A 27905-nucleotide genomic window follows, 5' to 3' on the forward strand; every position below is an offset into this window, starting at 1 on the left:
GGCGTGCACTCGCACTCCAAGCTTCAGGCTTCAATCTCCCCCCCCCCGCTCTAGCTTGCACAAGGAAACGATGCCCGACGCGCTCACCACGATCCACACCGCGGCGCTCGACGCGATGAAGGCCGTGTTCGCCTTCTGGCAGGAATACAACGCGTTGCAGGTCGCCAAGTACATCAGCCCGCAGACGGACAAGGACCGGCGGCCGGTCGAGGTCGGGCTCACGGACCAGTTCGTGCTCGCGCTCGGCCAGAGTCTGCGCGCTGCGAAAGTGCCGGGGCTCGGACCGAAAGGCGTGGCGAGGTCATGGATGGTGCGTGTCGCCGAGAGAAGGCCGGGGACATATATACTTAACCGTTGCGTGACGGTAGACATATTGCAGGGAAGAATCGCAAGAGGGATGGGACATTGATTGGATGTACAGAGACGCGAACGAGATGGCATACCACATGATCTTCCAGGGTACGTGACATGTCCCCCACCGACTGGTCTCCCTCGGGCAGGCCACCGACGCAACCGTTTCCTCTTGTGCAGCGAAATGCGTCGGAATGCACAACGGCGCGGAGTACGCCGATTTCTCATACGAGTGAGTCCTGGCGTCTCCGTTCGTTCGAGGCGAGGGATGCTGACGGCGTGCTTTCTCGCTCTGCAGGGGTGAGTGCTGTTCCGGCGAGCGAAGGCACAGGACGTGCATATGACGTCTTCTTTCTCTTACGCCAGTCGGAAACAAGACCGGAAACTTTCAAGCTGAATTGCTCATGAACCACGTCGAGTCGCTTCGTCTTCTCGCGAAGCACCAAGGACACAAGCTCGTCGGCGGGTGGGTGCTCTCTGACTGTCCATCCTGATGCGCGTCGTATCGGGGTCCGCTGACGATGGGCGCGTCGGTATTTCCTTCGACAGCTATCTGCTGTTCGCGTCGACCGGCGTGAGCGTAGTGTGGATCGACGACGTGTTCAACGCGCTGCAAGCATGCGGGTGGAAGACGGGGGAGGCGCATAACGTGGAAGTGTACAAGTATCTGTTGAACAAGAGGCAGGTGAAGCACACGCTGCCGGAGGGGTTGGTGGCGAAGCTGCGGGAATGAAGTGCGGCAATATTTGGACGACCCAAGTGTAGCATAGACAACCGGTTGCGTGGGGAGCGCTTCAAGCCTATGCATATGGCGCGGGCGAGACGGCATCAGACAGAGTGCCATGGTCGCTGTGCCAGCGCCATAATAACGTGCAACGGAGATGGGATATTCTTCGGGGGATGGGTTTGTGGCGCATCATATGGCTGGTCTGCACGAGCTGTGGTCGCTATTCCGAGGCACGCATCGAAACAGTTGCTAATAACCGCACGAGGCAGTCCATCGATCGCTGTGTCGCGGGACCGAGGAGGTTGGCCTGTGTCGTGTGCGTTGGACGGTCAGAAGCTGGCTGCGCTCTGGCCTGGGTCATGTAAATGTAATATGATACATGGTTCATAGAACAGTATGTGAACGACTGTGTTTGTTGGCCGGTCGCACGATACCGTTCTGCTCTGACGCGCGGTGGATGCGTGTCCGGGATCGATACTTGCCACCGCTGCTGCCGAGTACGACATACAAAAGACAGATCAACCGCCAAGGGACCGCACCCGGACTGCCAGAGACGCTCGACCCAAGCGAGACGCCAGGGCACTTGGCCCCCTGGCCGTTGCCAACGTCTGATCTCCCTCGCCGTCGCCGTTGCTGTGCCTGTGCCCCCCATGGACGCTGAAGAACGCCCGGTCCCGACGAGATCCCGGCCTCGTTCCCTCCGCGTGGACGACCCCGCCCTCCTCGACCGCACCTTTGTCCCCTCGTCCACCCCGCCGCTCTCCACCCCTCCGCCGTCGCGCCCGCCCCGCTCGGCACTGCGCACCGCGACTCCCCGCACGCCCAACCCCTCCGCCTCCTCGAGCAACCTGTCGGAGAAGACGCTCGCCTCCTCTGTCTCCTCGAGCAGCAATCTCTCGGACAAGACCCTCACCGCTCCACCCACCCCCGACTGGTCTACCACCTCCGTGCCGGACCGCTTGCCATTGGCGCTTCCGTCGCCCTCGATCCTCAACCGCCCCAGCTTCGCCTCCCTCAGCGGCTTACTAGATACGCTCCACGCCGAAATGGGTTCGTTCCCGGACTCGCCTAGCGCCACGCCGCCCTCCACTGCCGACAAAGAACACTTCACCCTCAAACCTTCCCGCACCGACTCGCCGCTACCGAGCGAAGACGGTGCTACCGACCCGCCACCGCCACCTCCCAAACTCACCAAGCGAACGCACGCCCTGCTCGAGCTCCTCTCCTCCGAGCGCGCCTATGCCTCCGACCTCGCCCTCACACGCGACATCCACATACCTCTCGCGCTAGGTAATGCCCCTGCTCCCCCATTCCCCACCCCGGCGAACTGACGTACCCATCCCGAAGGTCACCCTACCCCGCTCCCAGCCACCCCGCCGCCCTCCTCCGGCTCGTCCTCCCGCACGCTCTCGACCGCCTCCGACTCCTCGACCGCGGACGCCCCAATGACCAAAGAAGACGCGCGCATTATCTTCGGCAACATCGCGGAAATTGCCGTCTTCGCCGACAGCTTTTCCGAGCAGCTGGAAGAGGCGCTCGGCAGCATCTTGGAAGGAGGTTCAGGCGAGGATCGCGTTGGCGAACTCTTCCTCAAGATGGTGCGTCGCATGCGACGTCGTCGTACCACGTTTCTAATACGCTCTGCAGATCCCGCAAATGTTACCACTGTACATGACCTACATTCGCCGGCACCCGACCGCCCTCTCCCACCTGCAATCTCTCCCGCAGACCGCCGCGCTCACCGCCTACCTCGCGCACACGCAGACGATCGCCTCCTCCCTCACCCACGCTTGGGACCTTCCCTCGCTCCTGATCAAGCCCGTTCAGCGCCTGCTAAAGTATCCGCTCCTGCTTAGCACCATCGTCGAGGAGACGCCGGATGCCCACCCGGACAAAGCCGCACTCCGACGCGCAAAGGAGAAGTGCGAGGAGGCCGCGCGCGAGGTGAACGAGGGCCGGCGCCGGTACGAGGTCGTTCAGGAGGTGCTCAAAGGCCGGCCGGCCGCGCCGGGCGCCGCCGATGCCAAGGACGGCGGTAAAGACGGGAAACGGGGCAAGCCCGGGGTGAGCGTCCCCGTCGGGCTCGCGGCCGCGGTTGCGCTCGGAAAGATGAAGAACCTCAACCTCAAGTCGGCCCGGCCGAAGGAGGGCGCGGAGGAAGCCGAGCGGTGCGAACGCTACGAGCGCGAGATCAAGGACGCCGCCGCCTTCCTCCGCGCGTTCGCCCGCCACGCCCTTGCGTGGGTCGACGCCGTCCGTGCCTCCCTCGCCGGGCTCCGCCAGTGGGCGCTTGGCTTCGCGCGCGTCATTGGGCTCGCGGACGACGCAGAAAGCGAATCGGAGGCGTTCGATGCGTTCCTCGCCGTCGTCGGTGGTCGTCTCGTCCCGCTCGGCGCCACCTTCGATGGCGTCCTTCGCCGCGAGCTCCTCGTCGACGCCGCCCGGCTGGTTGATGCTACCCGCAACCCTCTTCGACTCCTCGACGCGCTCCACACGCTCGAACCGCTCCATTATGGCCTGCTCAACATGACCATCGGGCCTAAGAGCCGGCCACCGCCGGCGCTCCTTGAGGCTAGCCAAAGCTACGTCGCGCTCAGGGAGCAACTCCTCCAGGAGCTGCCAGATTACACGGCCTTGCTCCACCGCGGCATCGTCTCCGTCGTGCTCAAGTTCGCGCACTGGCAGGCCGAGTTCTGGGGCGACGTGCACATCAAGTGGGGCGAGCTCTGGGACGCATTGCGTGGGTGTCGATTATGCATCCGTATGCGGATATGTTGAGCTAACAACCCAATCCCACAGGTATCGAAGACGAGGCGAACAATGGCGCAGACGAGACGATCCGCGTCTGGTGGAATCGCTTCGCCGAGGTCGAAGGCGACGTCAACATGCTCAACATCGTCAACCCCCAGAAGCTGCACGAAGACCCCCGTCTGACTTACCACCACCTCCGCACTCATGCCTCCTTCCCCGCGCACCACGCGAATTCGTACCCGGTTCCATACCCGCGCTCGCCCGCGCCCGCGACGCCACTCGCGAAGAACATGGTGCCCTCCATCATCGCCTCGCTCGACCCCTTGCACGCGCCTGGCGTCGCGAAGTCGCCCTCGGGCGGCTCCGGGAGCAAGCTCGTGCGTATGCTCGGCGAGCAGCCCGAGCAGCAACCCTCCGCATGGCAGGACGTCGCGCAGCACCGCGCCGCCCTCCGCAAGCGCCCCTCGCGCGAGAACGCGCGCGCGCCCGCACGTGCCGCCTCCGGACCCGCCGGCCCGGCGCTCGGCCTCTTCGACCTCGACGGCGCGCCGGACGAGCTCGGCTTCGCCCCGCCGCGCCAGCACGCCGACGGCTCGCGCGCGTCGAGCAAGACGCGCAGCATGCCCGTCGCTCCCCGCAAGAGCAGCGTGTCCGCTTCCGTCGCGCGCTCGCTCGACACCGGCCACCTTTCCCTGCCTGTGTCCATGTCCGCGCCGACGCAGCGGAGCCCCACCGTGGCCGCGTACGAAGCCGGCATGCTCGGCTCTAACTCGCTCAGCTCGTTCGCACCCGATCGCGAAGCGGAGCGCGGGCGCTCGCGACTCGACTCGCCGCGTAAGCCGAACTTCAGACGTAAGCTCTCGGGTGCGGTCGACAGCTTCCGGCCGTCGTCGTCCCACCGCCAACAACAACAGCCTCAGCAGGCACGCTCGTCCTCGCGCTCGCGGCGGAAGAAAAGCGACGCATCGCAGTACCCCCACACAGCCCACCCACCACTCCCCGACGACGGCCGGTTCTCGACATACTTTTGCCAAGTCATCCACCCGTGCGAGCCGCCGGAGGGCGTGCAGTACCGCGGCACGCCTTTCCCCGTCCTACGCGTGGGCGATATCCTTGAAGTCCTGGAGGAGCACGGGCATCCGAGCCTCCACCGCGATCTGCCTCTGTACGTTGACGAGGGCGACGACTGCCTCATGCTCGTGCGCGACCAGCAGGACCGCGTCGGCTGGGCGCTCGCGAGCTTCCTGTTGCCTATCGACTAGAATCTAGAATTCTTGATTTCAGATCTCTCTTCCTCTCACTCTTCCCGTTCGCATGCCATACATTTCCTCCTATCCATCCCCCGATACCAAGCCTTGACACCCGCATTCCGCATGTTGTGTGTGTTCCGATGCAATGTATAACAGCCACTCATTTTACGTTACCCCTCCCCCAGTCCCCTGTACACAAGAGTAATCAGGAAGCCTCCCCCCCATGTACATATGCGCAAGAATCTCAGCAACGTGTTTTGTACAGAACGTTCCAGCAGCATCATACAAGGTTCTACCGAAGCATGTATCCCGGCTAATAGTCCGGGTAGGGAGAGCGGGGCTCGTCGTGGTAGGCTACGACCGGGTCGCGTTCTGGATCCAGCGGCCAATAGTTGTTTCTGAACATGCCCTGAGGGTCGTATTTGTTTTTGAGGTCCCGCAGGCGAGCCCAATGTTCTCCGAAGCAAGCGGAGATCCTCGCTTCGGATTCGTGTCGGCCGAGGAACTGCGGGTAGCGTCAGCGAAATGAACGCCGGAGGGTCTGCAAGAGAAACAGTGCAGACACGTACACACGTGTACGGACCACCGGTCGATACGGGCGCAATCGTCTGGGCGATCCACTGTATGCGTCATCGTCAGCCTGTAAGCACCCATACAACTGAAAAAGAGAGACGGACTTCTTCCGCGGAGCTCTTGCAGCGAGGATCGTCGATATGGAGCTCCCACTGGTGCAGGGCAGCGATGGTAAAGGCCGCCTGACGCTGCGATTTGGGTATGCACGTATCCGCATGGTCCTCTATCGCGCCGCCTGCCAGTTCGAAAAGCCACGCTGTCGAGATAGAAATCGCAAAGAGAACATACATGAGTCCTTTGAAAGAAGAGAAGAAACGGGGCACAAAACGACGCACTGCATCCGATGGGCGTGTCTGCAAACTTCATCACAGTCTGGTTTATGATTTCGTCCGGCAGCGAGGTGATCAGGGTCGAGCGAATGAACCACTTTCGTCCCACTGCGCGTCCATCGATAGGTTAGCATCATATAACCCTTTCTGCGCAGGAAACCGTTGAAGGGGGATGAATCGAAGCAATTACTGACTCTGCCCACGAAGCACCTGCGCGATGCTGTCCTGCTGCTTGAGGAAGCTCTTCTCGCTCACTTCGTTCAGTAGACAGGGTTCGCCCTCCCAGCTGCTAATGAGCTGCAGGAACTCTTGACCACGCTCTTTCGGGCCGACATAGCACATTTGGATCACGACGAGCGAATCCTATGACAGCGGCGATGTCAGGGGTCGTCTTACCACGTAAAATGAATTGACGACCCGACTCTCACCTGGTCCTTGGGTCCCGCGGTGAGTAGAACGTTGCAATACAGCTCGCGGGGTGCTCCTTTTACGCAGTCGCGGAAGTGCTTGATGAGCGAGGGCGCCGTCGCGCGGTGGAAGCGGCTGCAGATCGGATTGGGCGAAATTGGAAGTCAGCAAATGCAAATAATCAGAGGAGCCTTGGCGTATCCACGCAACTATATGAGATTTCCCGCGAACACGACGGGTACGGGGTACGCGCGGGCTTTATACCGCGTCGCGATGCCAAATGCGGGGCCTAATCTGATCCATGAGTCAAGGGCCTGCGATCCTCTTTGCTCGGGACTGACCTCCACCGCGAATGGCCCACCACAAGTCTAAGGGAAAGAGGCGGGCTCATGAGCGCCAACGACGGTGTGGATATATGCGTCGTGTTTCTTACCGGGATGTTCGTCTTCGCTCACGATGACGACGCGCCCGTCCGCGAGCACCATCTCAACCTCGACCACGTTGTCAACGCTGAGCCCGTGCAAGCGCGTGAGGAACCCAAAGCCGCCGGTGAGCATGATCGCCGAGCCGACGGGGTGCGCCGCGCTGACAGCACGTCAAAGCGCGTCAGTCAGCGTCTCTCGACGCCAAAGCTACAGTATACGCACGTGGGCACATGGTACGGCACGGTCGCTGCCGCGCCGTCGAGCGTCGTTCCGGGCAGCGGGTTCTCCGCACAGAACCGGTCGACGTCCTTCACCTTGCGGCCGGCGCCGAAGGTAACGTACGCATGCGGGTGCACAGGTTGCGCGTAGCCGATCGCGCCGAGGAGGTAATAGGACGACCAGGCGGAGGACGCGCCGGCACCAGCGCTGGAGCCGGATGCGGAGCCGGAGCCGGAGGCGGAGGTGGCGGCGGTGCTTTCCGATGCGGACGAGGCTGAGCCATTGCCGGATGAGGAAGAGTTGGGGCCCGAGGAAGAGGTCGAGGCCAACATCGGGGGTGCGGGCAGGCGGGCGGTGTCGATCGGCGGCGGTCTCTGCGCCACGGACGGAGGTGCGCCGGAGACGACGGGCGCGTCGGACATGTAGCCGAACGGGTCTGCGTCGGGGTTTACTGCCGCAGACGAGGAAGGCGATGGTAAAGCGCGTGCGCGTCCGGGTGGTCGGTTGCTCCCGTCCGAGGATGTGCGCATGGGAGAGCCCAGCATCGAAGGGCGCGACGTCGGCCTGGGAGGTCCCGAATCCATGTACCCGAATGGATCGTCCATGGACATGACCGAACCCGGACCCGTTGGTGACTCCGTTAGTCTGCGCCTGCTGCTAGGTCGCGGATCATCGGCGCCCGCCATGCCCCATGGCCCTCTGGTAGTCGGTTCAACGTCCCGAACCGATGCGGGATCGATGCGCGCGTCTTGGGCGTAGCGCGCGCGTGGGGGCAACGGCGGGCCGGCGAGAAAGATCTCGGTTGCGGAGGAGGCTGGGAGGATGCCGCGGCTGGAGGCTGGGAGCCTCATGAGCTCTTCTGGCGGTGGTGGAACGGGCGTTACGGAGCCGACAGATCGGGATACGCCTGGCGTTGAAGGCGAGCGTTGCCGCTTAGCGGGGACAGAAGCAATGTCGCTTGACAGCGTAGGCCTGCCTGTCGCGAAGTTAGGCATCAGAGTTTGTACCATGAGCACAGAGATTGCGACCTACCGCCCTTAGCCTTGCCCTTGCTACCGCCCGCGGCAATCTCGTGAAGGCTTGTCCAGTCTCTGAGCCTTCTGCCCTTCGCCTCCGTATCGCCATCCATCTTGACCTCCGGCTCGGGTAGCGGGGGCTCGATGTCGAGGTCGTCCAGGCGGGAGAGGTCGAGGACGACGTCGCCCGCGACGGCCCATCCGGCCGTACCGTACCCACCCGCCTTCACCGAGGGCGACAAACCGTACTTGGCGCAGAAGGAGACCACTCTGCACAACGTTTAGTCATGCGCCCAGATATAAAAAATGTATATCACGACGCACTTGGAGACGTCCTGGGCATCGACGGGGCAGACGACGACCTGGGAGCGACAGACAATATTCCCGTTCCAGAGGCGAGAATGATACGCGAATCTGTGACGCTGTTAAATCAAGCGCATAGGCCATCAGCGTGCTCACTCACTTGGGATCGCCACGATTGTAGACGTCGCCCCGGATCAGGTTCGACAACTCTTGCACGAGCCCGTCAGCGAGGCTTGGTGGGGGTGGCAGCGGCGAATGGATGGCATCCATAGCAGAGAACACAGAAGGGGCGCTGCGACCGCCCATATGAGGCGTGAACGTGTATATATATACCGGTAACCGCTGTGGGTGGATATGCTTCGGTCAGATCCAGGGAAGACCTCGTTGTGCGCGGCTAATGCAAATGGGCTGTCCTGGAGACCCCTTAATTTATCCCTCTGGACGTTGGAGATTCGACTCTGGGGCCGCCGAGTGATCACTAGTCAGAAATCACTGGTTTTGTCCCAAGTGCGTCCCTCGTCGGCACTTTGGCGGTACTCGCTCGAAGGGAGTGGGGACCATCCAAAGCAGTTGAGATGAGCCGGTCGGGCCACCTACCGACGTCGTGCGTGAGCTCAGCGCCGCCAGAGCGTCGGCGGCGGTGACTTGGAAGGTTGGCCCCACTCACTGCCGGTGCAAACCCAATCGCTGAGAGCGGTGCACCCGCGGATCTTTGCGTTTCGTAACGTTTTGTGTCCTCTCCTCTAATCCCGACTTCATCCCGGCCCTTCGAACACATAAATATGTAGTACCGCGCGTGCTATCGAGGTGGCGTCCGGAAAGGCTTGAAGGGGTGACTCCGCGTCAGCGTCGTGTTTTGCCGGTGGCCCGTCGGCGTTAATGTGCGTACTCCGCCAGACTCCGACGAGCTTGCAACGTCCAGCCCATTGTCATTGCCTCCCTGTGATACGTTCTGCCCAAATCACCCAAAAGCACGTCCGTTTTGCTGGCGCTGAGCGCCTCGCAAACACCGCTGTGGATAACTCTTGGCATCTGAGGCTTTACTCTGCCATGTTCTCGCGGACACACGCGAAACGCCCCCCCGATCTTTCGCTGACTTCCAGGTAAACCTTCCAATGATAAGCTGGGACGATGCGCGCTCAAGACAGTCACGATTTGTCGGTGGGCATGTGGGCCATAAGTCTTTTGTCAAGGTTCCCGGTCTCTGGGGTGACTTCGTTGCTTCTTAAGCTCAGCGCTGATCGAGGTTCTGTCACACACCCAATAATCATGACGTCCATAGTCCGCCTTACGTACCGGTGAGTCAGTATGCATGTCGAGCATACGTACATTACTCAATCCGCTCAGCAGTACGTAGTTGTTCGCTTTATTCCGATGGAATTGAAACAGAGGTGACTCTTGAATGAGGTTATCCCCGCTGTGGTGGTGCCTTCCGCCAGTTTCCGCCCCGTGATGCCTCTCGCCCGCACCCATTAGGCGCTGCACGCTGCTTCTCATGGCCGGTCGCAAAGAAGTTAAAGCACCAAACCAAGGTTCATCGTGCCAGGATGCTTATTCCCAGCGCATGCGACGCTGGACGGTCGTGCTCCGCTGCAACATGGGCTACACTGGCGCATAAGAAACATCTGCAACGGCAGCAACGCAACCGGTAGCATCTCCGATCTCCGACCCTCTGTTTACGTGTGTACCATCGCATAATCTTATGCATTGATCCAGCGTGCCTAGCCGGCCATTGAATGCGCAAAGGCCAGGTCGTGACCCGTACGAGCCCGTACGTCCGAGAACATGTGAGCTGCCGCTTCTCATAGGTCGACTGGAGGATGTGTTGATGATCATGCTATTCAGTGGAGCGCTTGTAAGTTGCGTGCCGGATTGAGACTGCTCCGTACAATGCGCCTTGTCGATACTTACTGTGCATCCACCCCTAATGAAACGTGTGTTGCGTGGGGTTATATCTCGCTCATACCTCCTCATAATCGCCTTAAAATGTGTCAGTGGATAGCCAGAATTCTGTAGATATGTTAGCTAGCGTCTCAAATATTTTAGTCAAGCCTCAACTCTGCCAGAGAGATGCCGGCGAGACGAAGTGAGCACCAGCCAAAGTTGCGAGATCATCACACGCGGTCACGACTTGCCGAGGTGCCGGACCAGGACAGGCTGCAATGCAACGCAGGGCTCAAGCGGCTCAAGCCAATCAACGCAGGCGGAGTTTATATTTATCCGTCACGCCAACACCGTCTTTTGTGTTGAACCTCCTCCTACAGCAGCAATACTATACCAATCGCAAATCGGGCTAGCGTGGCGGATAGAATTCAAGGTATAACTCTTCCTGTATGTATTTCAGCATCCATCAAGGGCCGGAGTAGTGAGAAGGCTGGTAGAGACGACAGATGAATGCGTTGACAAAATAACCAACGCTGCCCGAGCTAGGCACACTAGGTTTTATGTTTCGACAACAAACCCCGATGAAGGTCACCAAGCCGATAGCCGGACGTCCGTGCGTTAAGTACTTGCCTACTGGCGTCGTCGCTTTCCAGTACGCCTGTTTTAGTACCCGTTTCCATCCATTGGTGTATTGAGCATGCCAGAGATCTCATGTCCGCCGCAGGCAGCGCATACTGCAAGACGTGCAATATGCGAATGTGCTATCGGTACGCACTGCGCGTCGTGAGATCGCGCTCGAGAGCATACTTATACAAATTGAATGCAGCGGAGTGCTTCTTCACCGACTCAAAGGAGGCGTCGTTAGCTGCCATGTTCGACAAATTCTACCTCGACGGAGATGCAGCAAACTTGACGGAATGCGTTGACACGTGCCAAGCAGCACTGCGGGAGTCCCTCCAGGTAGTTACATACCAACCTCATACCAATGGCGATTGACGGATTATATCAGACAACTTTAACTGCTACGCAAGTGCGGCACATCCTCGGTCACTTATGTCGTGCCTTAGGGGCACGATGCTATGCATTGGGAAATGGCCAGGATCTCGAGGACGCTTTGGTTGCAGGCGATCGAGCTGTGCGGTCCTGCGAGAGCGACGATGTTGCTTGTCCGACGGCATATGTACTAGTGGCAAACGTCCTCCGCATCAGTGCCGACATCCATGGAACACCCCAGTTACGGGACACCGCTGAGCAGCTCTGTCGCAGCGCCGTCGAGTTGTGCACTGTTGGGCATCCTATTCGTGCTATAGCACTTCGCGTTCTGGCCTTCATACTCGCACGACGCTGCGAGTCTACAGGGTCACAATCCTACATGGACAAAGCCATAGACGTGCAACGCATGGCACTAGAGGAGGCGACGTCGATCGGAGGACCAGGTCAGCATCAGCACATGGATGCTCTAGCAAACCACTTGTTAGGGAGACATGCACTGTTCGGGACAGATAACGATCTCGAGGAAGCGATACGGATCCAGAGGGCCGCTGTGGACATCTGTCCGCCGACACATTCGGAGCGAGAGTTCGTGCTCAACAAGCTGGCTTCAGCACTTCGCCTCCGCTTCCAACGGCTCGGGTCCGTCGAGGACTTGAACGAAGCAGTGATCGTGTGTCGCCAAGCCCTTGCTGTCAGGCGTCCCAACAGCACCGCACGACCTTACACATTAGATATACTTGCTCAACTCCTTACCTCACGATTTCAAGTTTCGTCTGCGTCCGACTCCGATCTAGATGAGCTCGTGGAAGTAGGACGCGAAGCCGTCCGCATCTGCCCACCACATCAGAACGACCACTGGATTCGCTTGGACACCTTGGCGGACTCATTTCAGATGCGCTTCACATGGACCGGATCCCTTGCGGACCTCGAGGAGACGATTGAGCTGCGACGCCGCGCCGTTGATCACGCTCCCGCTGAGGACCCGCGTCGGTGGGTTATGATTAGTAACCTCGCGGGTAGCCTCCGCCTACGGTTTACGGAGCTAGGTCATGTCGACGACATCAATGAGACAGTCAGGCTTTACCGACAGGTATCGGACACTGCTGCGGCCAACGTCGTTGATCATCCTGATCGCCTATTGGCAATGGTGTCCTCACTTTGTCTCCGTTTCAAGACGCTTCGGTCCGTGGAAGATCTCAACGAAGCAATCGAAATTTCGGAGTTGGTTCTGGGATCTATTCCGTCCTCCCATGCATTCCGACCACGAGCTATCAAGTGTCTAGCTGATGCGCTGGTCTTGAGAGCGCGCCCCGAAGACCTGGATAACGCGGTGAGGTCGCTGGAAGAGAACAAGGAGCACGTTCGTCCTTCGTCGTCCTTCAGCACCGAATACGCTCTTGCATTGGGTGACTCGCTTTCGTGCAGATTCAGTCGCATAAAGCAGGCAAGCGATGCTGAACGTGCCAGGGAGGTCTTGACAGTGCTGCTGGATCGGCTGCCCCCAGGACGAAGAGACCGTTTCCAGTGTCTCCTCCAGTTGTCCGAGCTACATTTGGATATCGACTCTCCGTACTTCGACGTGTCCTCTGCCCTGCAATACATAGCAGAAGGAATTCGAGACGACCATCGGGATGTCCGATTTCGTCTGCAAGGCACCATGCGTGTCTTGCGGTTGATCGAGCCCCTCCAGCCCGACTTCCAGGACGTCGACTGCTCCATAAGGACCCATCTCTTGGACATATACGGCGCCGTCGTCGCATTACTACCACGCGTCGCCTACTTCAGCCTTGACCTATCTTCTCGTCTCCACTCCCTGGCCATAGGCCAGAGCGCCGCGATAACGGGAGCTGCGTGCGCCCTCACCCTGTCGCGACCGCAGAGAGCACTAGAGATCCTCGAACAAGGCCGCGGCATCTTCTGGTCTCATTCATTCCGACTTCGGTCGCAGTTCGACGACGTCCCGGAGGTTCAGCGACGTCAATTATTGGCGCTGGCCCATCAGCTCGAGAGGAGCAATGACGCGCTGCCAGATCAGAGTGATGACCGCCTCATGGAGAAGGCGTTATCCAGACGAAGGAAACAAAGCGAGGAGTTCAATTCGCTGGTCGAAGAAATACGCTCCATGCCTGGACTCGACCGTTTCATGCTCCACGACACTTACGCGACCCTGGCCAAAGCTGCGGACAAGGGACCTGTGATAGTCATTCTCCCGAGCGCCTTCGCGTCCTTTGCCATAATAATCAGGTCAGATCGGGAACCTGTGAGCATTCCTTTACCTTCGCTCAGCGAGGACTGGATCGCACAATCGAGTGGTACGTGGAGATCAGCGGTGTCCGAAGCGAGAAATGCAGTACGAAACCGCTTAAAGCTCCAGAAGATTGCCATGAAAGTATCCCAGGTACAGTCCCAGGCGACGTTGATGGAGGACGTCCTGGAAGGGCTTTGGACAAAGGTCGTGAAACCTATCATGCTGGAGCTGAAGTTGAAGGTGCGGGACGGACCGATTAGTTTGTCTTTCTTCCCGTAGACCGACTGATACCCGCTGGCCTAGCCCCGCTCAGGACGACGGAGGCCTCGTCTATGGTGGTGCCTGACGGGAAACCTGGCCCATCTCCCCATTCACGCTGCTGGCGTGCGAAGGAAGCAAGGATGCTCTGATTACGTCGTGTCGTCCTACATACCAACCCTCGGAGAACTGCTGTATGCACGGAGCACTTCTCAGCTCGTCAGGAAACGCGACGCAAAGGCACTCCTCGTCGCGGTGCCACAGCCCCGTGCCGGCGGGTGGGTGGAGCTGCCGTCGACCCTTGAAGAAGTCCGAGAGGTCGAAGCTATCCTCCCTGCATCCGCGCTGATACCCCTCTCGGAGGGTTCGTTAGTCAAAGATCCTTCAAGCGTCACCAGCAGGGCGTTGTTAGATGCGTTATCAAACGCTCACGTTCTCCATCTTGCGTGCCACGGAGTACAAGATCCCACGAACCCGCTCCAAAGCGGTTTCGTGCTTGGCGACGGGATCCTTACGATCGATAAATTGATGGGAATATCGCTTCCTCGCGCCTTCCTGGCTTTTCTGAGCGCATGTGAGACGGCGAAGGGGGACAGAAGCCAGCCGGACCAAGCCGTCCACCTCGCGGCGACCATGATCTTTGCTGGATTCAAGAGCGTTATCGCCACACTTTGGTAAGTATAACGCTCGTGAGGCTCTCCAAGTTGCGGTGTTTACTGGTTGTTTGCGTGCCAGGTCGATGGAGGACATCGATGGACCCTTGGTGGCGAAATCGGTATACGAGCAGCTATTCAAGCACGACGTCGACTCCGAATTTCTTGAGCCTGACGACGTTGCGTACGCATTGGACGAAGCAATACGCCAGCTTCGATCTGTCCATCCAGAGCCCAGTAGGTGGGCACCGTATATACATATGGGCATCTGATTCAAGCATGTCATTCGTGAAGAGAGAGAGAAGGAGGTCCTGATAGCACTCTTTACACGGTGGAATCTACTGTCAATTACTATTACCCGCACTCCCAAGAAACACACATTACAACATGTAAACAAGAGGCCGTAGCTGTAGAGCGACGGCGTGATACAAGCAGATTTTGGGGCCAAGCAAAGCCCCCTTGTTCATCGGCCAACATACTTGAGTTCGAGGTAGCGCAAGGGCAGGAAAGGCACAAGCGTGAAGAGCTGTGAGCACGAAGCGTGAGCATAAGGTTCAGCAGTAAATCAGACGCAGGCGACCACTCACGATACACAGCAGCCAGCTGACGTCACCACCGAACGGTCCCATGGTTTTTGCGATCGGGCCAACCCACCACACCTGCGCCAAGCCGGTGATAGCGCCGACGGCACCGCAGCACCCGGAAGCGAACGCGGCGAGACCAATGGGCAGCCGGGACGCGTCGTTGTACGCGGTGAGGTCGTAGTTCTTGAAATTTGCCTTGCGGAAGACGATGTGCTCCGCGAGGAAGACAGTAGCGTAGATGGAGAGCCAGGCGCCGAGGACGTCCATGAAGGACTCGAGGGAGGTTACGAAGGACGTGGCGCCGACGATGGAGATCGGGATGTAGATGGCGGTGATGAGCACTGGGTACACAAACTGAGGGAGGTAGGTGAACTTGGGCGAGATGGCGGCGAAGGAGAAGCCGAAGGAGTAGACGTTGATGATGTTGTTCGCGACGACGGAGAGCACGAGGATGACCATGAGGAACTTGGGCCAGCCGCCTAAGCCTAGCGCGGCGCCGAGGAGACCACCGAGCTCTTCCGCGTCATACTGTGCCAACCAAGACTCGTGGGCGAGCGCCGCGCACATGACGGCGGCACCGAGAGACATGACGAATACAAGAGGCTAGGGCAGAAATGAGCGCGCGATCAACGAGAAAGGAAAGATGGTACATACCACGAGGAGGCCGACATATGTCCACAAGAAGACCTGGATCGAGGGGGTCTCCTCAGGGAAGTAGACGACGTAGTCTGACGCGAGGGATGCCCAGCCAAGACCAAAGCCCCAGATGGTGGAGGCGAAGGAGAGAACGCCGGCCGTCTCGGTGATTCCGGTAGCGAATGGAGTGTTGACGTAGTCGTGGGCAGTCATACCGAGCATGATGATGAACACGATGAACACGGGCATCCAGGCGAATCGGTCGAAGTAGTGGATATACCTATCGACCGTGAATTGTAAATCACGATGTACGATAGTGCGGAACGCGTATGAAGCGACTCACCGGTAGCCGATCAAGCCCAAGAGCAGGGTGACGACAGCGATAATCACAATTCCGACGGCATGGCTGATATTCAGGTCCGCGACAACACGCAACGTCTGCGCACCGGCGATGCAGTTGATGGTCGACCAACCAACGCAAGCAATCAAGTTGAGCAGGGCGACAAGTTTCGTGCCCCACCAACCCCACATGTATCTAAAGCAGGTTTTACAACTCGGGACAGCATGATGTGGAGGATGATATGTACCGAGTGACAATCATCTGGCGGAGGCCGGTTTTCACGCCGAAGATGGAGAAGTACGCAGGGATCGCGGCGACGATGATGTTGAAGAAGAAGGTACAAATCAGCGAGTCGCCTGCAATGCAGTCGTGGTAAGCATGGTATTTCGAGGTGAGCTTACACGAACGCACCGAGTCCCAACCCGAAGATGGCGGGCCCAAGAATGCCCACACCGAAAGTCGGCAGCACCGTGTTGGCACTCAACCATACCTCGGCGGTTTGCCATGCCTTGGCCTTGTAATCCCTCGCTTCAGGCAGCACACGGCTGGCGCCCTGTGCCTCGATGCCGACCTTGCGCTCGAACGCGAGGATGCGACGACGCCATTCGGGAACGTACTCCGGCGCGCCGATACCGGGCTCGATCGTCTCTGCGACGGAGAACCCCTTAGTCTTCTCTGTTGCTCGAATCAGCGAAATGGTGCATATATGCGACGGCAAAGTGATACACATACCAGGAAGTCCAGCCTCGACGTCCTGGCTGTGCGAGGACTCCGACGGCTCGATATGCTTCTCGGTTGTCGTCGACACCATTGCGGATGCACCGGTCTTTATGTTAAGGGCTTGATTGATAAGGCCGTCAGGGAGAGGCTGCCTGCGTTATGCAGGTAGATTTATCCTCTGTGAGGTGCTGGGGGGGGATCCCAGTCGCAAGTCGGGGATAGCTGGGTAGCTCGGTGTGCCAGTGGACGGAGGGTCGAGGAACGCGACGCGCTGTGAGGAGGAGATTTTATTCGGGGCTCGAGGTTGCATATGGTCTGGCTGGGAACGGCCGTGATGGCGTCAAGTGTGGCTACCCCGATAAGGGCATCTTCGCACGTCGCACCATTTACCCGCGTGCGCCCCTCCTCTTCCGGCGCACAGAACGCCGACCAACATCTTCCGTTGGTGATCGTGTATATATGCACCTGGAGCAGGGCACTACACGCCATGTTGGTCCTGCTAGTGTGAGATGAAGCGCCTTGAAATCAACTCGAATGAAAGAACGATGCAGAAAGCGGAGTCGTACGTAAAAACCGAACGGCCTGAATCAAGGCACTAGCTTGGGCCCGGTGGATAACCTTTCGGCCCCGGCCCTCGCAGATAACGGCTTGAACGAGTGCAGGCCCCCACTCTCCGTTCAACTCCAGGCGGTATCCCGATATCATGTACAGGGCGCGTATCTCTGATGCCCTCGTGGTCCCCACATCATCCATGTACTTCCGACAACCTTCCCTCTCACATCCTCCACAACCGAGCCACACTTACTTACCCCTGATGTGACCTGAAAAAAAATGGACGCAAACCCCTTGGCAGGTGCGATCGAGATTGCTCGATTCGGGCCTTGCCTCGTGCCGAACACTCCCATGCGATAATCCTTCACCGGACACACGACCGTGCAGGATCTTTACAGAGCAGCGATGTTCACCCATCAGCAGGACCTCGAACATCTGCAACTCGCACTCGAGCAGGCGCGCAAGTCCGAGAGCGAGGGAGGCATCCCAATAGGGTGAGCGCCCACGTTTCATTATCGCAAACGAGTTGTCGTCTCCCATCTCCGTCTCCGTCTCCGTCGCCATACTACTATCGAGCTCTCCACAGCGCAGCATGCTTTCTGACGTTTGCGTTTCCTTATCCACTGGAATACGACTTTCACATGCCGTTTGCAAGCCGTTCTGCTAGTGCCAGCTAGCCGTTCTGAACTCGGAAGTACAGGCAGGCTGTGTTCAGTGCCATTCCATCCCACCTTGCTTCGCTCCAGAAATATGGAGACTGCCACGTGCAAGGTGCTGCTCCCGCATGGACGCGCCTCATTTCCGTGACAGGTGCACCTCCACTTCGCAGCTCTTCGCGGCGGAAGTTCAGTGCGCGGTCGATGCGCGGTCTCGATGATCTCGAGTGCCGAGCGGGGCGGGATAGCTGACGATTGCCTTCACTTGTCCACATGCCCGGCGCTTTGCAGCTTCCGTGCGCCCATCCTGCCGCCGCGGCCTGGATACAGCGCTCTTTCCATGACACAGGGGTTGCGATGATCCCCTGGGATTGTTCTGGGGCTAGTTCTCAGGACTCTTATGTACTATTCCGTCTGCTTTCAATCTCCCGCTTTTCCACCCAAAGGTTGTTTGACGATCTATCTGACCTCGTCTCAGCGCCGCCCTCGTGCACAAGTCCGGCAAAGTCCTGAGCGTCGGACATAACTGTCGCGTCCAGAAGGCGTCGATGACTCTCCATGCGGAGATGTACGTTCATTGCTCTCTCCTTCGATGCAGTCTGGATGTCACTTACCAAAAAATCCGATCAGGAACGCGCTGGAAAACCTGGGCCGGCCCGATCCATCACAAGGCGGCGTGCGCATCTTACGCGAGTGTACCATGTACACGACGTGAGTGTTTCACATTCGCCTGGGCGCACGTCCCATGCTTCAAACCTGCGGGAAGTTCCGATGCACGACGGCCTTCCACCTGCTTGCTTTTGCAAATGTGCTTACGGCGGCGTACCGCCTCCACCGTAGGCTCTCGCCCTGTATCATGTGCTCAGCCACCTGCTCGCTCTATCAAATTCCACGTGTTGTACTGGGAGAGAACGACTCTTTCGTTGGTGGCGAGACGTTCCTGAAGGAGCGTGGCGTTGAGGTAAGCTGCGTTGCCCCTCAGTCTATCTTTCGCTGATGTTCTCCTCGATTCCGGGATTCAGGTCATCAACCTCCAGTCCGAGGAGTGCAAGGAGATGATGCAGAACTGGATCGAAGGCAAGGGTAAGACGATCTGGTGGGAGGATATCGGATTAGACGAGAGCGAAAAACCCGGTCGTGCCTAATGTGGAGCTCTCTTGACGAACCGGAAGCAACAAAACTACTCGTAAGAGTGGGAGTTGACGCTGCAATACAACCATTGACCATTTCATGCACTGACCGACGTCGGAAAGGCAGCTGCACTCAAGCCATGACGAATGTCTTGAAGAGGGTGCGGGAGACGGGATGTCGGGATCTTCAATATCAACACCCTCAGGTTGCTGCGCCGGCATATATTTGAGTGCGCGCGTTTCCGATATCTCAATACATTCCGAGTCTGTCCTGTCCCATGCACGGCGCCTATCCAGTGATAGGAACAGCTATAAGACTCAATGGCCATAGCCGAACGTACACGCTACCTCAAGTCTTCATCATCTTCCCATCCTGGGCTCCTACCTCCCAAGATCCTCCCCATGTCATACATCCCCATCCCGGTGTCGTACCTTTACGCCTCGTTGGGCGCCTCCGTAGTTATCGCCGGTCTATGGGGTTCAAGCTGGCCGCATTGGTACTTTCACCTCGACGCGTTCCTTATCGCCTTCTCCGCCTTCAACTCCTTATGCTCGATTATGATCGTGCATCATATCGTCACCCTCCTCTGGTCTCACCATCGAGGACAGTGCATCTCGCCCAACCAGGAACATCGCGCCCAATGTGGGCGTTCCGCGTTCGCGCTTCATATCGCCAACATCACGTTCTTCCGTGTCATGCTGCTGCTCTTCGGGGTGGCAGTAATTCTTTCCGTCGTCAGGCTGATCCTGTACGCTTGGTGGAGGGGCAGTCTCCCGCTCGTTGCCTGCGGGGCTATCGAGACCGTGGTTATCTACGGGATCTTGGGGAAGATGAAGGAAACGCAGAGGCTGCGGGGTTCGTACGGGAAGAGCACGGCCCGCTGGCTTCTGTGCGGCCAGCGCCGCCCGGATACGGTGCCATCCCTTGAGTCGTAAACATATGCTGTAAGTTGGTTCGCTTTCGCGGCCAGTGAACATACGCGTCATCTCGACGCAAAAGCTGTTCATAGGACGAGATTTCCGCCTAGTTTCATGGACTACAGCGATTCGGACTTGATACATAGCACCAATTCGTATCCGGGTTTATGTTGCCGACACATATAAGCTGAGATTGTATACGCTGATGCATCGCCGAGATCGAGAGACCGATATAACTCGATCGTTGCTTGGGCACAATCTAAGTGTTGACTTGGTGTTGACTACCTCAGCCATGGTAGTTTGCATAGCATGGTCTTAATGGTGATTGTTGTCCGAAACCGGTGTCGATGATACAGCCGTTTCCGAAAAGATTGAGCGCAGCGGAAAAACGAGCCGCGCGTTGTGAACGACCCTACAATCGGGTTTGCCGCCAGCACATTGTGTTCGACAACCGTAACGATGATGCGCCCCAGGACCGCATGGAAACGATGAGTATACGTGTCCGGAGCTCAAAGGAGGATTCGTAGGTGTACTCAGGATGGTATCCAAAAGGATTTACTGCAGGGTCGAAGGAGTAGCAGGTAAAGATAATGTCAGGGAACATAGACCATGACTGTCGATGTTCCTTCAGGCAAACCGGGACACAGTGCAACCCCTCATGCTCCGGGAGTCTACGGATGATTTCGACAACGAGAAGGTGCCGGAAAGCTTGGGAGCTCGTCATTGAGAGCGTTGGCAAAGACCCCTATATTAGGGTTATTGCCAACGGCGGCGTGGCGCACTGAGGGCAGCATCGTAAGCATACTGTGTTAAATTGTGGTGTAATCTGCCGTGAAAGAGAGAATAGGCGAGTAGAAGTTGACAGAACGGGCGAAAGAGGATTCACCGGGAGGACCAAATTGAGGCGACTCAGAGGCTCTCTAAAGAACCTTGCACATCGGATTCCGAACCCCAAAACTGGTACCCTTCAGCTCTCCTATGCCCGGGTGCTCCTTGGACAACAACAGTAATGCGCTTCCGTCGAGATACACGAGTCGACGAACGTCCTGGACTCGCCGGCGTTGCCGTGACCCTATTTTAGGGCGAGTCCACGACGCGTCTCGTTTTTCGTGCCGCGCTCAACCTTTTCGGAAACGGCTGTAGGGACCCTTGCTTTCACCAAGTTAGACGTGACGTCGAAGACAACAGCGTGTGCTTCGCCCGGCACGGCGCTCCTATAGCTACCCTTGCCTTCCTTGTTCACATCATTGCCTCCCGCTGCGCGGTCTGGTTTAGTCGGATTACGCATGCCCAGGCCTTTTTGATGAAGTCTCAGCCCGCTCAATGTCTTGCGCGAAAGAAGTCCGGGGTGACAATACCCTCGTGTGAAGACAGCCTTTACGTCCGCTTCGAGCGGTTGTTGTTGTTGATGGGCTCATGGCCCATGCCGAGCTAGACAACCGAGCGCGGCGAATTATATGCGACGGTCTCCCAATGCTCTCACCACTTTCGAAGGTCATCCTAGTTGTCTCTGTCGATGCTCGTTCTGCCCCTCTGCCTACTGCTGGTGGTTGTTGACGCGCATCGGCTATCCTTGACGGGTCACAGACGCGACCCAGCACGAGCATGGACCAATAGACTCGGTCGCAGAGCGGCCCTAGTTGGCGTCTCCGACCTTAACGACAAGTCGGACGTCGAGTATACCACGAAATTGACCTTGGGAGGGAACGAATATAATGTGGTGGTGGATACGGGAAGGTACGAACTCCGTGGCAGCCCGGAGAGAGTCAAGGCTCACTGGTACTTCATTCAGTTCTGACTTATGGGTTTCCGGTGATGTGAAGAAGGTACCTCTTAGTGACGCTGCTTCAAGCTGGTTTGGCTGACGCCATCTCCGTGGCAAAGGCAAGTGATACCGGGAAAGGTACAACAGTCACATATGCCGTCGGCGAAGTGCAAGGTTTGTTTGCTTGCACTGTATCGGAGTTTACCTGCTCAAGATGAGAATCAGGACCTATCAGGCTCGCTGACATGGAGTTAGCTGGCTACACCACGGTACAGCAGGCTTTCAGTACGTCATGTGCCCTACGCCTCGCAACTCGCGAACTCATCCGGTGTTAGTCCAGGTATCAACGAAATCACGCCCAAAGGGGACGGGTCTCCTAGGTCTTGGACCTAATGTCGGGTCAAACATCTTCTACGCTCTGGGCGGGGCTTCCGGCGTCGCGCCTATGGATCGAATATTCATGCAGAACACCTCCACACCAACCTATACCACGATCATGCTTGGTAGATCTCACGGCTCGTCTGATACAATGCCAGGAGAATTCACCATCGGCGAGACCGTCTCAGGATGGGATGCCATCCATTCGCAACCGATGTTGCCCGTCACGATCGTTGACCAGGCCTCGAGCGCAGGCTATCAACACTGGCAGACCACGCTCGATGGGATCGTCGGGCCCGGAGGTTCCTTGATTACGCTCAATCGCTCCTTGACGGCGGCGTTTGACACAGGATTCACACTATCCCCTGTTCCCGAGTAAGTTCGCATTCACCTACTTGTGATGAGCGTGACCTGATTGTACCGACTCAGCTATGTTGCGGAGCAAATATACTCCAATGTTTCACAAGCGAAGCTCGAAACCGTCCATCCATATGGCGAAGTGTGGACTTTGCCGTGCGACGTCGAGCTGAACATGACGATGCAGTTTGGGAGTGTCCATATACCCATTCACCCCTTAGATACCAACTTCGATGCAGGCCTTAAACATAAATGCATTGGTGCCGTGAGTTTTCTCTTCACAAGATTGTCATGCCATGGAGCTAATCCTCGATGATTATCAGTTTCAGCCCATCACCGGGAACGCAACTGCCGACACCGGTAACTGGGATATGATTCTCGGGATGTCTTTCCGTACGTGATCGTGTTCGTGTGCAAGCTGCTATGATATAACGGTTCTTTTGCAGTTCGCAATGTGTACCTGCTGATCAACTACGGCAACTTCATTCCTTGCTCCACATCTCCCTGTCTTACTCGCGACGACCCCTACGTGCAGCTCATGGCCACAACAACAAATCCGAGCGTCGTGCACGACGACTTCGCCCGCGCGCGACTACACTCTCATTCTCTACCGTTACCGATCTGGGCCATCGTCGTCGTTGCCATCGGGGTCGCCTGCCTGATAGCTGGAGCCATCGTCGTCGCCAGGGTCATCCACCGACGGAAGAAACAACGAACGATGGCTATGATCCAGCTTGCTCCCAGCGACAGCAAGTCGCGAGGTGCCTACAGTGCCGTTGACGGGGAGATTGATGGCGAGATAGACGGACGTCCCCGCCGGCCGGAGACTGGACACTTGCGATCTGCCAGTCTAGGCTTCGACATTTTGGGCGGAGAAACCCTTTCTTCGCGTTATTCACGCTATCCTTCATGGTCAGGGGCCGACACAACATTGAGAGCGTGAACGATTTGCATTGCGATTGCGACGATCTAATGATACATATGAAGAGTGTGCTTGCGTCTATCTGTCTAATCTAGGGTCTTAGGGATGCAGGTTGTGTATAACAATACAATATGTCAGGACGTTGCTTGCATTGTGAATTGCATGCGCATGCACGATTCATTGCCGCTTGGGAAGGCTGTCAATGACCTGCATCTCCTCTAAGCTGACAGTGGCTTTCCAGAAGCCCATGATTGACTCGTCCTCATCGATATATCTGGAAACAAGGAGGTCAGCACAAGATTAACAGAAGGTCATGGTCGAATGAACGCACCTGAGTAGGGTCTCCGCTTCGACCGGCTCCGGCGCGGATGAACTCTGCTCTGCACAGAGCCCGAGGTATGCGGCCACGATCGACATAGCGTCGCCCGGCCTCAAGCCAGACGTGGAGATGAGCACAGCAGTGGTGGATTGGTCCTGTTTCTGGCAATCCTTGAGCTTATCGGGATTCGTGATATCATGAACCCGGTGGCCCAAGGCATCGACAACCCAGCTTCGCGCAGCGACGAGCTGTTCCGTCGAGAGAAGGTCGGCGGGTTTAGAGATGCAGCGAGAGGGAACGGTGAGACGAAGCCGGTGCGTGCCGTCTTCGTCGGTTGAATGCTCGACGTTCGGCTCCGAGCGTTGCGAAGCGCGGCCGGGGCGACCTCGTTCCGGGGAGACATTGATGACGTGCGTGAAGCGCGGGATGGCTTGAGTGTTGCGGGATCCCTCCTCGGCACCTCCGGCGAAGGCGACGTAGAGGCCGTCAACAAGGCGCTGAGCGCAACTGCCAACGTCAACGATCTTCTCTACGACCGGCTCTTCGACAGGGACGGGGGCGGCAGCGGCAGCCTCTCCGGCTTCAGCGGCGTCATCATCGTCGAAGAGGATGACGCGCTTCTTCTGGCCGTTGCGGCGGCGGGGAAGGCGACCGCGCTCGGGGCCAATGGCACCCTTGGCGGCAACGACGATGGCGGGCGCATTGGCCGTGAAGTGGGTATCGATGGTGAGCTTGAAAGGAATGCGCTCGCGCAGAGGTCTTGGGGTTCCTACTTGGAGATGGGAGGGTGGGACGGTCAAGCTGGGTGGCGGCGCAGGCAGGGTGGCGAGCATGGCGACAGGGATAGGTGCAAGCACGGAGAGCATGTTGGACAGCAGAGAGAGCGGGTGATTAGAGATTGGTGAGAGGATGCGGCGCTCCAGGCGTGTATGACAGTGATAAGATCTTGGTCGATGAGGGTTTCGACGGTGGTGTGAGTTCGATTGTCGTGCACGTAGAAGACCTTCGCTTTTTCGTGAGTGGATGGGTCTGGGTGCGAGATCGGAGTGAAAGGTGCGTTGTGGATGTCAAGGCGGAGGGTACCTTGTATTTATAAAGAAAAGATACTCGTGTTTGCATTGAGGACGCGGAAGCTCGGAAACGGCCGTGAATGGGGTACCCGCTAAGCAGCCGCTATTGCCGCCAGCGGCCACCCAGCGGCCACCACTTTCGATCATCCCGTCTATAAACGGGATGAACAGAGCCTGAAAAAAAGTGTGAGCGATGTGCATTTATGCACGGCCTAACGAGCCTAGGCGAACCATAGCCAGTATACGCGTCCAAAATGCATCGCTGGTCGGTCTTTTGCTGGGGAGGAGCGCGTGGGATAGATCACACCGGAATGGCGTATGGTATGCCAGTCGTTCCGCAGCGCGGGCGGCGGTGGATAGACCGCACCAGGCTGGCTTAGTCCGCGTTGCTGGAGTAAGCACATACCTGGGGGCATGTCCTCCTCCTGGTGGTTGTTTCTTCGCTCGCGATGGCCGGTCAATCTCTGCGTCACCGATTATTAGAGCCGCAAAAACGTCTATTGTTTTGCGTGGACAGGTAGCTGATGAGCTGACGGCGCGTCGGCTGGGCGTCTATATGTCTATCATGACATCATGCATCAAGCGCCCGTCCTGTCGAGGCTGCACGGACCTTCGAAGTTCGTCCTCAAGCCCGCCCCGATCACAGCCTTCTCATACCTGTGCCTCCTGTCTCTTCCAGGTCACAAGCGCTGCTGCATAGTCAGATCGATTGGGCAGAACACGACAGCTTCGTATAGCATAGCCCCGCCCTTGCTCTGCCACGATAAGAAGATCTCTGCCTTCTTGCGTGGCCTACGGAAGATCAACTTCGACATATAAAGGTCTGCTCGCAAACAATGTCGCACTACCCATTACCTCCACTCATACGTCCCTCAGGCTCACTTGACTAATCTACAAACATGTCTTACGGAGGATACGCACCCCCTGCTGGTGGTCCACCCGGATACGGTGGTGGAGGCGGTGGCGGATATGGCGGCGGATATGGCGGACCTCCAGGAGGAGGCGGATACGGCGGCGGGTTCTCCGCTCCCGGCGCTGGCGGTCCCCCTCCCGGTGCCGATCCTCAGTGAGCACATACCGCGCCCGCAATGCCCGAGTTCTTCCCGCTGACCTCCCCGATTTTCTAGGCTTTGGCAATGGTTCTCATCGGTGGACACCGATCGCTCCGGAAACATCAACGCTAATGAACTCCAACGAGCCCTGATCAATGGCGACTGGAGCCGTGCGTGCTGCTGCCATGCGAGAGATCTCTGACTTTGCTCAGTGTGACCCTGGCCATCGCAGCGTTCGATCTTGACACCGTTAAGCTTTTGATGACCATCTTCGTACGTTCCCCTGCAGTCATCATCCACCGGCCCTTAATCACGCTCATGGCACCTTGTCAGGATACCGATCGGAGTGGAACCATCACTTTCAACGAATTTGCAGGTCTATGGAAGTACATCCGAGTCAGTCACATATATCGCAGGTTACGTTCGAGACTGTCACTAATACCACGTCCGTCTTCCGTGCAGGACTGGCAAAACGTCTTTCGCCACTTCGACCGCGATCGCTCAGGATCCATTGACGGTCGCGAACTCCAGGAGGCTCTGTCGCAGTTTGGGTGAGCGCGTGAGACTGACCAAGTGTACAACATGAAGATCTAACCTTTCTGATTAGCTACAATCTCTCCCCCCAACTGCTCACCCTCGTCGAACGCAAGTACGGTGAGTAGCAGTCACCATAGTGCATTATCGAACGCGCGCTCATTGGCTCTACCCTTTTGGGGTAGACATGAAAGCTGGCGCCGCTAGCGGAACAGGCATCACGTTTGATCGGTAAGCCTCCCTCCACTGTATCGAGGCCAGAGCAGATGGCTGATGTTCGCTGTTCGTTGCGCAGTTTCGTCCGTGCTTGTGTCGTGATCAAGCAAGTTACGGAATCCTTCCAGCGCCTCGACACCGACCGCGATGGTTGGATCCAGATCAACTACAACGACTTCATGCAAACCGTGCTCAGCGCTCCCTGAGCGGATGACTGCGATAAATCCGTCCTTGGTCGACGCTGTTTGAAGATGATGTACTCTTGCGTGCATTCGAATCTTTCTGTGCTGGACCGTCGCGCCTTGTTCTATGGTCGTGTTGATTATCCTACGTAATGGCACTCATATATGTACTTTGTAACAACAGAGCTGGCTGGCCATGCGATAGGCAAGCAGTATAACACCGCGATGTGCTTTTGCGTTTCTGGCATGCATTAGAAAACAGTCCGCTTTTTAAAAGTCGAATATGGAGTCTCGCAGGGGCCACATCAATTCCTGGTCGTCCCCGACGCCCACGTAAACGCGCAAGACGTCCCGAGCCTGTAGACTCGGGAAAAGCATCGCGATCTGGGCTCGTTCGGCCGGATAGTGCATGACGATGTTCACGCGCTCCAGTCCCTTCACCACCGGCGATCCGATCGCGAGGTCCAGGGCATCGGCCAAAGTGAGATGGTGCCACTCCGTAAGAACGCGGTATCTTGCGTAGCTAACCGGTTTCTGCTTCTCTTCTTTGCCGAGGTCGTACGCGACGGTGAGGATCTTCAGGGGCGGGACATACTCTCGCGATACCGACGACAGTAAGCCCGGCACCCATTGCAGGGGCGTGGACCGGCTAAGGGAGATCGTCACATTGACATAAAGGTGTTCCAGGTGGGTCAGAGGACCGAGATTGAGATGCTCTGGGGGATGGCGATCAGTGCTTCCCAAACCGGGGTGACGAAGCAGATGAGAAAGGCAAACCTCCCGGCCTCACGAGCACGAGGGGGCCGTAGCCCGTGAGTTGCAAGTGCCTCAACGACGGCGCGACGTGCTGTAACAGCTTGCGTTTATCTCTGCGAATGGAGAAATCGGTGTGGACGGTCAACGTTTCCAATCTCGAGAGGGATACCGTGCCCCAAATCAGGTTGCACAGGTTGAAGCTGCAAGATCCACTGAACGCGATGCTCTTCAGAGATGGGGACGATTTTTTGGTATCGGGCGTCCAAGAGGCTGGTGGTTTTCCCCATTCACCACCGAGCTCTAGCCGCTCGAGAAGAGGGAAAGCGACAAGCATGCTCGTCAACATGTCGAAGTTGCAGGAGAGTCCTGCGGAATTTAACAGGCTCAGTCTCCTGATCCCCCGAAATCTCGCCAGCAGAGGCATGCACGA

General features: G+C 57.7%; 10 protein-coding genes across 10 annotated transcripts; 6 read left to right on the top strand and 4 right to left on the bottom strand.

Annotated features, from left to right (window-relative positions):
• Positions 1-70: 70 nt before the first annotated feature.
• On the top strand, positions 71-1473 carry PUNSTDRAFT_145042 (uncharacterized protein; the record flags this gene model as incomplete). Its single annotated transcript, XM_007385859.1, has 5 exons — positions 71-310; positions 369-459; positions 532-584; positions 717-817; positions 901-1473. 5 exons carry the CDS (start codon positions 71-73, stop codon positions 1082-1084), a joined length of 669 nt encoding a protein of 222 aa, XP_007385921.1. The 3' UTR covers positions 1085-1473.
• Positions 1474-2443: 970 nt separating this feature from the next.
• Positions 2444-4029, top strand: PUNSTDRAFT_105443 (Dbl domain-containing protein; the record flags this gene model as incomplete). Its single annotated transcript, XM_007385860.1, has 3 exons — positions 2444-2676; positions 2726-3818; positions 3878-4029. Coding segments are annotated over exons 1-3 (1398 nt in total), but the record flags the coding sequence as incomplete, so codon positions are not given.
• A 6-nt stretch (positions 4030-4035) lies between these two features.
• On the bottom strand, positions 4036-8907 carry PUNSTDRAFT_121659 (uncharacterized protein). Its single transcript, XM_007385861.1, has 13 exons — positions 8513-8907; positions 8374-8463; positions 8066-8319; positions 7037-8009; positions 6823-6974; positions 6731-6757; positions 6600-6678; positions 6410-6524; positions 6176-6344; positions 5988-6089; positions 5757-5908; positions 5649-5699; positions 4036-5584 (listed from the first exon to the last, which is right to left on the bottom strand). The coding sequence occupies exons 1-13, from the start codon at positions 8656-8658 to the stop codon at positions 5393-5395; spliced, it is 2502 nt and encodes an 833-aa protein (XP_007385923.1). The 5' UTR covers positions 8659-8907; the 3' UTR covers positions 4036-5392.
• A 2701-nt stretch (positions 8908-11608) lies between these two features.
• On the top strand, positions 11609-14660 carry PUNSTDRAFT_136302 (uncharacterized protein; the record flags this gene model as incomplete). Its single annotated transcript, XM_007385862.1, has 3 exons — positions 11609-13717; positions 13781-14409; positions 14471-14660. 3 exons carry the CDS (start codon positions 11609-11611, stop codon positions 14658-14660), a joined length of 2928 nt encoding a protein of 975 aa, XP_007385924.1.
• A 22-nt stretch (positions 14661-14682) lies between these two features.
• PUNSTDRAFT_53897 (uncharacterized protein) lies at positions 14683-16911 on the bottom strand. Its single transcript, XM_007385863.1, has 7 exons — positions 16681-16911; positions 16360-16623; positions 16196-16304; positions 15952-16143; positions 15627-15888; positions 14976-15575; positions 14683-14914 (listed from the first exon to the last, which is right to left on the bottom strand). Exons 1-7 carry the CDS (start codon positions 16757-16759, stop codon positions 14852-14854), a joined length of 1569 nt encoding a protein of 522 aa, XP_007385925.1. The 5' UTR covers positions 16760-16911; the 3' UTR covers positions 14683-14851.
• Positions 16912-17625: 714 nt separating this feature from the next.
• On the top strand, positions 17626-19536 carry PUNSTDRAFT_105449 (cytosine deaminase; the record flags this gene model as incomplete). Its single annotated transcript, XM_007385864.1, has 5 exons — positions 17626-17714; positions 18355-18444; positions 18507-18587; positions 18717-18837; positions 18899-19536. 5 exons carry the CDS (start codon positions 17626-17628, stop codon positions 19019-19021), a joined length of 504 nt encoding a protein of 167 aa, XP_007385926.1. The 3' UTR covers positions 19022-19536.
• A 16-nt stretch (positions 19537-19552) lies between these two features.
• PUNSTDRAFT_45950 (uncharacterized protein) lies at positions 19553-20068 on the bottom strand (the record flags this gene model as incomplete). Its single annotated transcript, XM_007385865.1, has 1 exon — positions 19553-20068. One exon carries the CDS (start codon positions 20066-20068, stop codon positions 19553-19555), a length of 516 nt encoding a protein of 171 aa, XP_007385927.1.
• Positions 20069-21440: 1372 nt separating this feature from the next.
• PUNSTDRAFT_127235 (acid protease) lies at positions 21441-24797 on the top strand (the record flags this gene model as incomplete). The annotated part of the gene is made up of 10 exons (XM_007385866.1): positions 21441-21661; positions 21717-21750; positions 21809-21863; positions 21915-21974; positions 22025-22442; positions 22497-22689; positions 22748-22817; positions 22871-23620; positions 23678-24694; positions 24749-24797. 8 exons carry the CDS (start codon positions 21441-21443, stop codon positions 23365-23367), a joined length of 1548 nt encoding a protein of 515 aa, XP_007385928.1. The 3' UTR covers positions 23368-23620; positions 23678-24694; positions 24749-24797.
• A 574-nt stretch (positions 24798-25371) lies between these two features.
• On the top strand, positions 25372-26946 carry PUNSTDRAFT_53901 (EF-hand). Its single transcript, XM_007385867.1, has 9 exons — positions 25372-25556; positions 25612-25801; positions 25863-25957; positions 26020-26060; positions 26121-26183; positions 26250-26338; positions 26395-26441; positions 26507-26552; positions 26617-26946. The coding sequence occupies exons 2-9, from the start codon at positions 25635-25637 to the stop codon at positions 26741-26743; spliced, it is 675 nt and encodes a 224-aa protein (XP_007385929.1). The 5' UTR covers positions 25372-25556; positions 25612-25634; the 3' UTR covers positions 26744-26946.
• Positions 26940-27821, bottom strand: PUNSTDRAFT_145049 (uncharacterized protein; the record flags this gene model as incomplete). Its single annotated transcript, XM_007385868.1, has 2 exons — positions 26940-27435; positions 27497-27821. The coding sequence occupies 2 exons, from the start codon at positions 27819-27821 to the stop codon at positions 26990-26992; spliced, it is 771 nt and encodes a 256-aa protein (XP_007385930.1). The 3' UTR covers positions 26940-26989.
• Between the last annotated feature and the right edge of the window lie 84 nt (positions 27822-27905).

Source organism: Punctularia strigosozonata, assembly GCF_000264995.1.
Source record: "Punctularia strigosozonata HHB-11173 SS5 unplaced genomic scaffold PUNSTscaffold_10, whole genome shotgun sequence".
Lineage (NCBI taxonomy): Eukaryota > Fungi > Basidiomycota > Agaricomycetes > Corticiales > Punctulariaceae > Punctularia > Punctularia strigosozonata.